This window comes from Dendropsophus ebraccatus, chromosome 11 (assembly GCF_027789765.1).
Source record: "Dendropsophus ebraccatus isolate aDenEbr1 chromosome 11, aDenEbr1.pat, whole genome shotgun sequence".
In the NCBI taxonomy this organism is placed as follows: Eukaryota; Metazoa; Chordata; class Amphibia; order Anura; family Hylidae; genus Dendropsophus; species Dendropsophus ebraccatus.
The window spans coordinates 66,984,607-67,000,051 of NC_091464.1; the positions used below are offsets into that span (position 1 = coordinate 66,984,607).

Genomic DNA, 15,445 nt, shown 5'->3' on the forward strand with positions numbered 1-15,445 from the left:
AAAAACCAAATGGCGCTCCTTCCCTTCGGAGGCTTACCCTGCGCCCACATGGCGCTTTATGTCCACATGTGGGGTATTTCCGTACTCAGGGGAAATTGCTCTACACATTTAGTGTTTTTTTTTATCTTTTAGCCCCTTGTGAAAATGAAAAAATCATGACAAGATTAATGATTTAGAGTAAAAATTTTACAAAAATTACACTAAATGTTGGTCTAGCCTTGATTTTTTCCATTTCCACAAGGGGTTAAAAAAGAAAATTAACACAAAACGTGTAGGGTAGTTTCCCCTGAGTACGAAAATACCCCACATGTGGACATAATGTGCCATATGGGCACAGGGCAAGCCACCAAAGGGACAGAGCGCCATTTAGAGGCTGGAATGGAGGATGGAGGCCATGTCGCAATTACAAAGCTCCTGTGCTGCCAGGTCAGTAGAAACCCCCGACAAGTGACCCCATTCTGGAAACTACACCCCATAAGGAATCTAACGAGGGGTGCAGTGAGCATATGGACCCCACTGGTGACAGGCACTTACGTAAAACATGTGCCGAGAAAATAAAAAATACCATTTGTTTCATTTTCACGTCCCAAATGTGGCCGTCACCAGGGGGCCATATCCCCGCTGCCCCCCTTGTTAGATTCCTTATGGGGTGTAGTTTCCAGAATGGGGTCACTTGTGGGGGGTTTCTACTGTCCTGGCAGCACAGAGGCTTTGTAATTGCATCATGGCATCCTCTAATGGGAATGGCGGCCATACCTATTTAGCTGGGGAAAAGGGACAATTCTAATTTATTTGGGGGTATTAGGCAAATTATTAGTTTATAAGGTTGGAAATGAAAGGTGTCCATCAAACTCAACCTGTGTTGATCCAGAGGAAGGCAAAAACCCTCGTAAGGCAGACGACAGTAGCCTCATCACAGGGGAAAAATTCCTCCCCGACTCCATAATGGCGATCAGAATAATCCCTGGACCAACGTGACCCCTGAAATAGGAATAAGGGACAGAATTTAGATAATGTAGAACTCCAGTGACGTGTGGTGCGCCTTGGAGCGATCCGGTATGCAGAGGCCGGGGGGATCAGGACAGGTGGCACACTGGAAAATGGTGTCCTTCCTGATCCCCCTGTTACCCCACACTCTGCACTTCTTCTGGGGTCTCCCTTTCTCCAGTGTGGGGGACGTCACCTGGAAAATGTTGTCCTGGTGCGATACGGGGTCCCACATATCCAGAAGCGCTGGGTCCGCTCCATGGCTGCTAAATATTAGGGCGCTATTACTACTTCTGATATGTTCGGATCGTGCCGCAAGCTACAGGGCAGCGAGGGACCGGAAGAGGGGGCGCTGGTATAAAAGTTATCCCCGTACAGGTGGTGACCTTTATCCAGCAGTGGGAAGATCAGTTCCCGGACGATCTTTCCACTTGTTCCGAGGATGGGGGGGGGGGGGGGGGGAGGGGGGCATCTGGGGGCATCTGGGGCTGGATTCGGGTGTCCCTTCATACACTCTAAGGGTATGTGCACACTGCGGAATCGCGACAGATAACCCTTCGTGCATTCCACAGTTGGCACCTGCCGGCGGAGTGATGCAGGCGCGCGTCTCCGTCCGTGTCATAGACTCCATTCTATGCACGGGCGGATTCCGCTCTCCGTCCAACGTGTTCATTCTTTGGACGGACGACGGAATCCGCCCATGCATAACATGGAGTCTTTGACACGGGTGGAGACGCGCGCCCGCATCAGTCCGCCGGCGGGTGCCAGCTGCGGAATGCACAAAGGGTTATCCTTCGCCATTCCGCAGTGTGCACGTACCCCAAATCTGTAAGTGTACCCTGAGGTACTCTCACAGAGTTAGTAGAATTTCACTCCATACCGCCATCTCTTATTGGGACGGTACTGGCGGAAAAGACGTGTCTGGGGGGCAGCGTACGCTACGCTACCCCCAGACACGTCACTGGATGATGAGGATGAATGGAGGAAAGAACGATCCCCCCCATTCATCCTCACTGGCTGTTTCGGTGTCGGAGGCAACAATAGCGTATGCGTCCGATACCGAAAACACCCTGGGGGCCATCTTTATATGGGGACTAGTATATGGGGTATGTAGTGGTGTAGTGTCAAACTTTATTCAATGTAATGTAGTGTTTTTTACGTGTTTTTTTTACAGTAAGTATAAAAAAAAACCTACGCCAACAAAGGCGTTGCTGATAAATGCCGCACTTATGCGCGACACTTATAAGCAGGCCGTGGCAGTAGAATACAGAAAAAAAACACCCTACGCCAAAAAGGAGGAGTTGCTGATTAGCAGCGCACTTTCGTGCGATGCTGATCAACACTCAGCGGCGATAGGGTGCGGAAAATAGAAAAAAAATAATTTGGAAAAAAAAAAAAAAAAACTTTTTCTATATTCTGAATATCCCTGTAGCTGCTGATAAGTGTATTACACATATCAGCCGCTAGGGGGCAGCAGAGCGCAAAATCCGGAAATTGACGAGGCTGGAGCCGAAAATAGCCGAGAGAAGACGACGGGGACCGCCGGAAAGACCCGAAGACCGAACGTAATGACGGAGGACGCCGCGAACCCGGAAGACGCCGATCAGGAGCCCGGGACAGGTGAGTAATGTACAAATACCTGCTCAGGACCCCTCCGCTACCTAGCTGAGGGGTCCAGGGCAGGTATTTATTATTTTGTGGGACTCTGATCGCCGTGCCACCGGCCCGATCGGGCCGGTGGCACGGCGATCAACATTACTTTTTACAGTAATGGCGGTCGGCGCCGTCCTCGGACAGCACCGACCGCCATTTTTTTCCGGGTCATCGGGTCACCGATGACCCGGAAAGGTTCCGATCGCCACTATTGGCTGATCTGAATTGATTAGCCAATAGCGGCGATCGTAAGCACGGGGGGTGTTAACCACCCCCCGTGCCGTGAAGCTATGATGGCCTGCTATGATTTATAGCAGGCCATCTTCTCCGACCGCTGTGTGTGAACACGCAGCGATCGGGGAAACATCGGGCGTAAATTTACGCCCTGATGCGCTAAGTACCAGGGCGCGAGGGCGTAAGTTTACGCCCGATGTCGTTAAGGGGTTAATAGATTTACAATAAGCCAGAGCCCAACTGATCACGTGACACAGAGCTGGGAGAGAATGGCGCTTAGTGTGGTCTTCTACAGGCTCGTTCTCACTCAGACCGCACTGATAAAAACTTTTACATGTCTCTATAACATGTCAAAAGTTATTCCAAACGACAGTAAAACTAAGTCAGATGGAGGACAAAGGACCATTGTCTGGCCTATGTCTATGACTTTATACTGCAAAAAATAAAAAGTTATGGATTAGCTTAGAAAACGAAACTATTCCATAGGCCCTTTAAAGTGTTAGTCATTTGAAAAAATAAAAAAGTTGACATGCCATAAAGACAGGTCAAAGTCTTGATCCATTAGGGTCTCGACACTGAAACCCCGACTAAACAAATTGTTTTGACATGTCTGTGTGAAACATCAAAAGTTTTTTGTTTTTTTTCCCCCCAAATGAGAGTAATACTATTAAAGTGTACCGTCATAAAAACAGGAAAGAAAAAAAGTGCTAGGAAAACATTAAACTATCAATCTGCACTTATTCTGCTGTGTCTATGGGAGCAGGATGGCCCCATAGACTTACATTATGAGAGTTTCTAGATCATGTGACACAGAGCTGAGCATGTCCTTCTATGGTCTCCTTCTAGTGATTGGTTAGGGTCTGAACTTTCAAAACTTTTGAAAAGTTTCTTTATAATGACAATGGCCATTTAAAAGGAATCGCTTTTATAAGCTATTATTTGAAGATACCATACATGAGTTCCCCGGACTGTATAATAGTCTTAGGCCATGTTCATACGCAGTATGACAGCGGCTGTTCTGTGGCTTGGACGGGTCACGGAACAACCGGTCTCAGAAAAGATCATCCCGGACGGATGATCTTTAGCGCCCCAGTGTGCATCCATGTGCGCCCGCATCAGAACTCACCACCACACACAATGGAGCATGCGGCCAGAGCCCCTCGCTCTACAGTGTGCACTGACAGGGTTTTCTGCAGCCATGTCAGTTGTTTGCAGTGCCGCTAGAGATCCTGGCCAGAGCGTATACCATGTGTATAGACGGCAAGGTAACGTATATTTACATATTAACAATGTACTATTGTACTACACTCTACGGTGTCAGTCAGTTTTGAGTAGAAATGACTCCAACCCTGACTTACACATGAGGCATTTATGAAGTAGTCAGAGTCAGCGCTAAAGATAGCATGAAAAATACAAGAGTCACAAGTCTAGACTCTGGGTACAGCTGGTACAGTAAGTCACCTAAATTCAAAACCTAACTATATGTTGTCAGGTTATTATAGGGACAGTGCTAAAGCCAACACATAATTTATATAGCCATACCGGGTATCCAAAGGCTGTCAGGTCTTAAATATTGACGAACGTGAACAGACTCCAGTGGCAATGTAAGAAGAGCATGACAGCTCCACTAATTTACTATATATACTGTGGTTTCTTTTCTAACCAGTGACTCATTAAATGGAAAAATAATATGCTGTCACAAAAGTCTTTCATTGTGATTGATCACAAAGGAAAAGATTTCAGGACTGCAGTACCCAAACGAGAAGGAATGTGACATATGGCGGTGACAGGCCAATAACCGTCACCTCTGGGCTACACCAATGTACCGACTCCGAGATGTGACCTAGAAATGAACACATGGGACTAGCATGAAGGTCTGCCATACATGGGGCACCATCATGAGTGAACCGAATTAACAGTCATGTATGTTGTTCTTATATTTTATTAAAATGTGAACATTAAAGAGAAGAAAAAAAAGTGTATACAGTATATATTCTCCAATTAACAAGTGCAAGGAATCAACAACCTAAATATTTAAATATTTTCTTGAGTGGTTGACAGTAATAATTAAAACTGCATGTAAAAATAATTGTGTCGCGGAAAAAAAAAGTATATTATGTACGGCTATACATCCAGGAAAAGATTTCTGAAGGCGAAGCAATATTTAACTCAAGCATTGAGGAGCAGCTCAGGATTTGTGATCCTGGAAGTGATAACAAGCCATTTATAGCACCAGCATATTACTGCCTCTGCCTCTATGACCTTCCCTGCTTCTTATGTCTATCTATACAGAGCTGTGATTAGAGACATTTTTTTATGGGATATAGGAAAAAAGTGTATTCTCAGTCTGCAACACAACACTTCCACCTTTCTACAACCTGGGGAATGTCTCCATTTATGTACATGGCCATAACCCTTATAACCTGTATACATGACGCAGCAAATTGCCATATACCCAGGATACTGTACTTTAGTTATCAAACAGATTGCATTTAATAATGATGGAAAAAGTGGGAGAATTAAAAAAAAAAAAAAAAATCAACAAAATAAGTTCATACAGGCAGCCACACATGGTACTAGTGGTGATTTATTTATTATTTATTGTAGTAATAATAATAATAATAAATAAAAGCATTTGCAAGTTAAACAATAACATTATGAAATAAACAAAAAACATTATAAAATAAAAACTTTAAACAAGTGATCTTCAACCTGCAGCTTTCCAGGTGCTGAATAACTACAAATCCCAGCATGCCCTGAGAGAAGAATGATAGGAATCCTAGTTCCTTATCAGCTGGAAAACACATTACTACATCATAGCAAGGAGGTTTAAACATATTGTTCTGCCTTTGTTATGAATATATATATTTTTTTAACTGAATGCAAATTAGCCAAAAAGTTGTGTAGTCAGTTTTAAAGTAGTCAACGTTGTCAGCTACCATAAAACAAGCCTGAAAAGATGTTTACAACTTGTCCCCTATTGTCACCTCTATAAAAAATTCTGGAAAACGAGGCTATAAAATCATGAATGACACAATGTGCGTGTAATGTGTAGTCCATCTCAATAATTTCATTTACAGTCTTTTTTTTTTTTTATACCTGTGAATCTACTTTGTTTATTGGTGCAGCTAAAAATGATCCTTTAATATAGTAATATTACCAGAAGGTGTTAATGTATGTGTGATATATTGTGTGAGTAAAGCGTTATGGATTAATTCACAGTTACATATTATCATTAGGAATTGCTGAGGAATACTGGCTAGAATCCATAGTCTCCTCCATATAAAGTGGGGGCTGCCAGAGTAAGGCAAATCAGACAAAATTATTCTATCATCAAATCAATCAATCATGTATCCATCCTCTTTCTAACCATGAATCTGTATCTATGAAGTTGTCCACATTCTTTAAGTTTCCATGCTCTGCCTTAGTGCAGTATACTGTACATCTTACATCTATCTATATTATCTCTTTCCATGTATCTGTATCTAAATGTGTCTGTTCACTTATCTATGAAGTTTCTTCATCCTCTATCCCCTTCCTATGCTCTACAGTATCTATTCTATATCAAAGTATAACTATCGATCCATTATCTATCTATATCTATTTCCGATCTATCATCTGTCTGTCTACTATTATCTATCTATCTATCAATCATCTATCTATCTGTGTCTGTCTGTCAGCTATCATCTCTCTATCTATCTCAAACTTTTTCCTTTAACTAAAGTATGCCTAAAGTCCATGGGAAAGTAAGCAGAGCCATTATTATATCATGAGGCAATTATGTAACATTATAGAAACCTATAAGCAACACATTTGTCGATTCAAGAAAATACTGGCCAGGGCCTGAGTAAATGCATGATATTCATGTATATGTATCTGTCCATCCATAACTTATCTATCTACACTTTAACTTATCCTCTATCAATCCTTATAGTACATACTTCATATTCAAGAATCTCCTATCTATCTAGTATCTATCTATCTATCTATCTATCTAGTATCTATCTATCTAGTATCTATCTATCTAGTATCTATCTAGTATGTATCTCAAACTATTTCCTTTTGCCAAAGTCTTGCTAAAGCTGTTATAATATACTGAGGCAATTACATAATATAATAGAAACTTATGAGCAACACATTTGTCAATGCAAGAAAATCTTGGCCGGGGCCTGAGTAAAAGCTCCAACTCTTAAGTTCTTATAAAGCAATATATAGAGGAGTCTGAGTGCAATACTTGATTTATTTCTTGTGTGTCACAAATATGCAAGGAAAGTAGTGAGAAGCGGATGAAACAGTACATTAGCCTCGCATCAATAAGCATTATCCTCAGACAAGTTGGTTATTCAGCCATCAAGACTCAGGCTGACATAACTATTGATACCATAGCACCCATTGTAACCAGAAGAGGAAACATTGCTAAAAACCTACAGTGCTATCAGCCCAATGTTGTTTCTCTAGGACTAAAACGTGACCCTTAACATGGAAGTAGGAATTAGCATGTATTGATCCGGAGTTTTCCAATGGCCTACTTTCGAGCCCAGAGTGAAGGGAAAAAAAAAAATAAAAAATATATGAGAGGAGCAGATGTGACTAGCTTTCTGCCTCCATCCTGCAACCTCGAGATGCTCCTACACCCTGTCACTTTCACAAGGTGGTTTTCCCAGAGCTGATCCCAGCAAGAAATTGACAGGGAAATGTACTTAATGTGGGAAGGCGACCCCCAGGAGCCGCCGCCTGATGGCAACGTGCAAACAGCGCAGCAGCTGGATCTCACGCCAGAAAAGAGGCAGACCTGCTGCAAAGCAATAGCAGCCAATAGCTCAACTAACATGGAAGTTCACAAGTAGCAACGTGAGGAAGAAACAATGTATCCAGACAGAAGACGACTGACAAGGCTCACTACCCAAGCACTGGTCCAGATCCAGCTAAAAGGGTCGGAGGGGGGGGGGGGGGGGGGGGTCATCCCTGCACCACAGGTGGGAATAACCAGCCAGGGCTAAACAATGACATACCCCAGATAAATTATTCAGGCTCTTTATTGTGGAAATCTGTGTAGGCAATCTTATGCAATTCACAGCTAACATGTGTTTAATACTAAGTCCTGCAGTGCCTCGTTGTGATGGAAGCTGAAACAGACTGCAGCAGAATAGTCAGATTTTTTTTTTTTTCCCCCATCCCTATGTAAGCTCGAATATGTCCCCCCTCACTTGTTCATCCTTGGGAAGCACGCTCATTGACATGATGGGATAACTTAAGTCCGCTGGTGCAATGCTCAGAGGAGGACGAGAAAAATCAGGTCGCTGTCAGTATCACAAGGTCACCTGGATTTTTATAATCCGTCGCCTTGCACGGTTACATATTTACTGTGTGCACGCACACGGAGCCTGCTTTTAAGCCAAGGCGTGATGAACCGGAGAAGTATTAACCGTGTAGCTGCCGGCCGGGGCTTTGCACGTAACAAGCTCTGGGATGAGACTCCCAAGACTCCGGCGTGCGTTTCTATCATGGACGTGATCTCTGCAGCATGCACTGGAATACCAGATAAGACGTGAAACTATCCGACTCACTGGCATCTATGGGCATTGCCTGAGAACGGATCAGCGCTCTGTTCGTGCCTGCAGTGACCTGATTTCTCTCCAGGCTCCCAAAAGTGACGAAGCCTCTTTACTATCTGACACATGAAGTTGATGTCAAGTTATCTGCAAAACCGTGAACGCTCACCGGAAAAGACCAGACACAAAAAAGGGGTTAAACTGGTACTTGAGACTGGGATGCGATGTCTACATTCCTTCACAGACTCTCCTTTTAGTCTATGCTCATTCCTAGTCTTTACAGACTTCCTCCTATCTCCTTCCCAGACGCCAAGGCTCTGGGCATCCTCTGCAAGATCTTACACTGATCAAGACACTCACCATCACATTGCTACATCTCTATGTCTAGGATTCCAGCAGTAGAAGTCTATAGGAGGTGGAAGTGACTGAGTGACACATAAGAGCCGGCCCTGGGCATCTGTTTATAAAGTCATTTGCCCATCAAAGGACCAATCCTGTACCTGCTGCAGAGCATCTTACATGCACAGAGACTGCCAATCACAACCCCCCCCCCCCCCCCAGACCACTACCTTGGCCAAGAGGTTTTGCAGCAGCCACATAAGACCAAGGCCTGAGGTCTACAGAATAAAACATCCCCCCCAACTTGTCTCCTGCATCCTTAAAGGGGGTCTCTTGCATAAAATCAGATTATTTACCAGTGCAAAAGAACATCAAGGAGTATTTTCCATGCAACCAAAGGCAAAGCATGCACAATCCTCCCAGCAGCAGCAGTATCTCATTGCAGGGACTGGAGTTAAACCCCCCTCTCCTGGAGGTGAGATGCACCTACAATCCCAGCAGCAGCATCTTCTCCTCCATTGGATGTATACAGCATCTAGACATAAAGGATCAGACCTAGAAGTTGAGCAATGAAGGCTAGAGATGGCTTTACCTTGTAGAAGGACACCCCATACACTGGAGAGGCAGAGAAGTGCACTTGGCTTGAAGATCATGGTTAGGAAGAAGAGTAGAGAAGAGCAGGTAGATAAGCAGCCCCCAAAGAGCAGAGAGGAGAGAAGGTGGTAGCAGCAGCAGCAGCAGGACACAAGCCCCTCTAATCCCAGTCTAGGAGGGGGAAGTTCTCAGCACTATTGCTCCTCCAGGGATTTCTTCCTTGCAGTGCACAACATATGCAGACAGCAAACCTGAGGTGACTGACAGCCCGAGGTCTCCCGCCGCTCGGAGTAGCTGAGCTGGATGCTGCCAGCCCGGGATGCTCTGCAAGCCGGCGCGCCGTTCCTCATACAACAAGCCTACGAGACGGTGGAGGCTAGAATGGAGGTGGCTCCTGGTAGCTATGCTGTCACGGCGGGGGGCGGGGCCTCTCGGAGGAAGGGGCGGGGATTCACAGGCTGTGCAAAGCGGCGACGAGCTGAGGCAGAAAGCGGCCGTGTTGAGGAGGGAGCAAGATGGAGGCTGCGGCGTCAGTGGGTGGTATACGGGACTGTACGGAAAGCGGCCGTGCTGAGGCGGGAATACAAGCTAGCTGAGGCGGGAAGGGACAAGATGGAGACTGGGTTGGGGAGGCTGAGGGGACGCTGTGTTACATGGGACTGTGTGCTGGAGAGGCTGAGGAGACGCCGCCCGCTCCGCCCCAGCCACGCCCCCAGAGATCCTCGGCCCGCCCCCAATAGCCCCCAACTACTACTACCCCAATACTGCTCTACTACTACCCCCAATACTACTCCTAATCAGGGCAGTTTCTAGGTCATTTTGACAACAGGGCGGATCTTGATAAAAGCCCCCCCCCCCCCCTCACTCAGTTCAGGCCTGGGGAAAGAAGGGGGGGGCTTTTATCAAGATTCGGGTTATTAGAAAGAAGCAGTGTGTGTATTGTGGCATAGACCAGTGTTGCACCCCTGCCAAATAATGTTCCACTGAATACAAAATCATTATACAGGGACTCACAGGTGACGTCTTCTTTGATCTGAAGGGTCCCTTTTCCTCTGCTTCCGGCCCGGCCTCCATGACGGTTTCTTGCAGCTACAATTCATCTCTTTAGGACCTGCCAGACAGACATCTCAGGCTCCGCACATTTCCAGCAACTTCCTTCCCCTTTTCCCACTTATAAAGTCCCAAACTGTATGCTCGGAAAGCTGGTGACCTCCATTATACACTGACATACAGGATGCTGGGAGAGCTGGGTGACCTCCATTATACACTGACATACAGGATACTGGGAAAGCTGGGTGGTCTCCATTACACTGACATACAGGATACTGGGAAAGCTGTGTGACCTCCATTACACTGACATACAGGATACTGGGAAAGCTGGGTGGTCTCCATTACACTGACATACAGGATACTGGGAAAGCTGGGTAACCTCCATTACACACTGACATACAGGATACTGGGAAAGCTGGGTGACCTCCATTACACTGACATACAGGATACTGGGAGAGCTGGGTGACCTCCATTACACTGACATACAGGATACTGGGAAAGCTGGGTGACCTCCATTACACTGGCATACAGGATGCTGGGAAAGCTGGTGACCTCCATTATACACTGACATACAGGATACTGGGAAAGGTGGGTGACCTCCATTACACTGACATACAGGATGCTAGGAAAGCTGTGTGACCTCTATTACACTGACATACAGGATACTGGGAGAGCTGGGTGACCTCCATTACACTGACATACAGGATGCTAGGAAAGCTGTGTGACCTCCATTACACTGACATACAGGATGCTAGGAAAGCTGTGTGACCTCCATTACACTGACATACAGGATACTGGGAGAGCTGGGTGATCTCCATTATACACTGACATACAGGATACTGGGAAAGCTGGGTGACCTCTATTACACCGACATACAGGATGCTAGGAAAGCTGTGTGACCTCCATTACACTGACATACAGAATACTGGGAGAGCTGGGTGACCTCCATTACACTGACATACAGGATGCTGGGAGAGCTGGATGACATGTAAATTTTGGCGCGAGGGGCGGGGCTTATCGTGGGGCGGCGGGATTATCAGGACATATCAGGGCTCCCTCTGTGCAGGATTCCCCCACCAGCTACTCACCTTTCCCCCTGCAGCCTCCAGCTCCTCCTCTTTGTATGTCCGTACTCTTCTGGCTTCCGGTGCAGGCAGCCACCTGTCATACAGAGGCCGCCTGCACAGGAAGCCTCTCTGTCTCTGCCCCAGCTGCTGTTTTCTTTAGCTGTGCGTGCGTACGCACAGCTAAAGGTTGCTCTGGCCAGGGGATCTGGAACTTAGATTCCAGATCCCCCGGCCAGCCCTGAGGATGCGGGCTCGCCCGCCCCTAGAAACGGCCCTGCTCCTAATACTGCTCTACTACTACTACCCCCAATACTGCTCTACTACTACCACCCCAATACTACTCCTAATACTGCTCTACTACTACCCCCAATACTGCTCTACTACCACCCCCAATACTGCTCTACTACTACCCCCAATACTGCTCTACTACTACCCCAATACTGCTCCTAATACTGCTCTACTACTACCCCAATACTACTGTACTACTACTACCACCCCCAATACTGCTCTACTACTACTACCCCCAATTTTGCTCCTAATACTGCTCTACTACTATCCCAATAATACTCTACTATTAATACCCCCAATACTGCTCCTAATACTGCTCTACTACCACCCCAATACTACTCTTAATACTGCTCTAGTACTACACCCAATACTGCTCTACTACCACCCCAATACTGCTCTACTACCCCCAGTACTGCTGTACTACTACTACCCACAATACTGCTCTACTACTACTACCCCCAATACTGCTCTACTACTACTACTCACAATATTGCTCTGCTATTACTGCCCCAATGCTGCTTCTAATACTGCTCTACTACTACTACCACCCCCAACACTGCTCTACTTCTACCCCCAATACTGCTCTACTACTACCCCCAATACTGCTCTACTACTACTACCCCCAATACTACTCCTAATACTGCTCTACTACTACCCCCAATACTGCTCTACTACTACCCCCAATACTACTCCTAATACTGCTCTACTACTACCCCCAATACTGCTCTACTACTACTACCCCAATACTACTGTACTACTACTACCACCCCCATACTGATCTACTACTACTACCCCCAATACTGCTATACTACTCCCAATACTGCTCCTAATACTGCTCTACCACTACCACCCCAATACTACTACCAATACTGCTGTACTACTACTACCCCAATACTACTGTACTACTACTACCACCCCCATACTGCTCTACTACTACTACCCCCAATACTGCTCCTAATACTGCTATACTACTACCCCCAATACTGCTGTACTACTTACCCAATACTGCTCTACTACCCCAATACTGCTCTACTTCTACCCCAATACTACCCCCAATACTGCTCTACTACTACCCCCAATACAACTCCTAATACTGCTTTACTACTACCACCGCAATACTACCCCAATACTGCTCTACTACTACCCCCAATACTGCTCTACTACTACCCCCAATACTACTCCCAATACTGCTTTACTACTACCCCAATGCTGCTCCTAATACTGCTCTACTACTACCCCCAATACTGCTCTACTACTACCCCAATACTACTCCTAATACTGCTCTACTACTACCCCAATACTGCTCTACTACTTCCCCCAATACTGCTCTACTACTACTACCCCCAATACTGCTCTACTACTACTATCCCCAATACTACTCCCAAGACTGCTTTACTACTACCCCAATGCTGCTCCTAATACTGCTCTACTACTACCCCCAATACTGCTCTACTACTACCCCAATACTACCCCCAATACTGCTCTACTACTACCCCCAATACTGCTCTACTACTACCCCAATACTACTCCTAATACTGCTCTACTACTACCCCCAATACTGCTCTACTACTACCCCAATACTACTCCTAATACTGCTCTACTACTACCCCCAATACTACTCCTTATACTGCTCTACTACTACCCCCAATACTGCTCTACTACTACCCCCAATACTACTCCTAATACTGCTCTACTACTACCCCCAATACTGCTCTACTACTACCCCAATACTACCCCCAATACTGCTCTACTACTACCCCCAATACTGCTCTACTACTACCCCAATACTACTCCTAATACTGCTCTACTACTACCCCCAATACTGCTCTACTACTACCCCCAATACTGCTCTACTACTACCCCCAATACTGCTCTACTACTACTACTACCCCAATACTACTCCTAATACTACTCTACCGCTACCTTCAATTCTGCTCTACTACTACCCCAATACTGCTCCAAATACTGCTCTACTACTACTACCCCAATACTACTCCTAATCTGCTCTACTACTACCCCCAATACTACTCCTTATACTGCTCTACTACTACCCCCAATACTACTAAAACTGCTCTACTACTACCCCAATACTACTCCTAATACTGCTCTACTACTACCCCAATACTGCTCTACTACTACTCACCCCAATACCAATCCTAATTCTGCTCTACTACTACCCCAATACTGCTAATACTGCTCTACTACTACCCCCAATACTGCTCTACTACTACCCCCAATACTACTCCTAATACTGCTCTACTACTACCCCCAATACTGCTCTACTACTACCCCAATACTACTCCTAATACTGCTCTACTACTACCCCCAATACTACTCCTTATACTGCTCTACTACTACCCCCAATACTGCTCTACTACTACCCCCAATTCTACTCCTAATACTGCTCTACTACTACCCCCAATACTGCTCTACTACCCCAATACTACCCCCAATACTGCTCTACTACTACCCCCAATACTGCTCTACTACTACCCCAATACTACTCCTAATACTGCTCTACTACTACCCCAATACTACTCCTAATACTTCTCTACTACTACCCCCAATACTGCTCTACTACTACCCCAATACTACTCCTAATACTGCTCTACTACTACCCCCAATACTGCTCTACTACTACCCCCAATACTGCTCTACTACTACCCCCAATACTGCTCTACTACTACCCCCAATACTGCTCTACTACTACTACTACTACTACCCCAATACTACTCCTAATACTACTCTACCACTACCTTCAATTCTGCTCTACTACTACCCTAATACTGCTCTACTACTACTACCCCAATACTACTCCTAATACTGCTCTACTACTACCCCCAATACTACTCCTTATACTGCTCTACTACTACCCCCAATACTGCTCTACTACTACCCCCAATACTACTCCTAAAACTGCTCTACTACTACCCCAATACTACTCCTAATACTGCTCTACTACTACCCCAATACTACTCCTAATACTGCTCTACTACTACCCCAATACTACTCCTAATACTGCTCTACTACTACCCCAATACTACTCCTAATATTGTTCTACTACCCCAATACTACCACCAATACTGCTCTACTACTACCCCCAATACTGATCTACTACTACTCCTAATACTCCTCTACTACTTCCCCCAATACTGCTCTACTACTACACCCAATACTACTCCTAATACTGCTCTACTACTACCCCTATACTACCCCCAATACTGCTCTACTACTACCCCCAATACTCCTAATACTGCCTAACTACTACCTCAATACTACCCCCAATACTGCTCTACCACTACCCCCAATACTGCTGTACTACTACCCCAATACCACTCCTAATACTGCTCTACTACTACCCCAATACTACACCTTATACTGCTCTCTTACTACCCCCAATACTGCTCTACTACTACCCCTAATACTACTCCTAATACTGCTCTCTTACTACCCCCAATACTGCTCTCTTACTACCCCCAATACTGCTCTACTACTACCTCCAATACTGCTTCTAATACGGCTCTACTACCCCCAATACTACTTTACTACTACCCCCAATACTGCTCTACTACTACCCCAATACTACTCCTAATTCTGCTCTACTACTACCCCAATACTTCTCTACTACTACCCCCAATACTTCTCTACTACTACCCCTAATACTACTCCTAATACTGCACT

At 45.5% G+C, this 15,445-nt stretch overlaps 1 protein-coding gene across 3 annotated transcripts in view; it reads right to left on the reverse strand.

The window, feature by feature from the left end:
- CADM2 (cell adhesion molecule 2) overlaps positions 1-9,715 on the reverse strand; it is a 1,249,250-nt gene extending 1,239,535 nt beyond the window's left edge. For all 3 annotated transcript variants that reach the window (XM_069944426.1, XM_069944427.1, XM_069944425.1), the window contains exon 1: positions 9,358-9,715. In XM_069944426.1, the coding sequence (XP_069800527.1) occupies positions 9,358-9,418 (61 nt within the window). In that variant the 5' untranslated portion in view covers positions 9,419-9,715. The remainder of the gene's footprint in view (positions 1-9,357) is intronic.
- Positions 9,716-15,445: the final 5,730 nt, after the last annotated feature.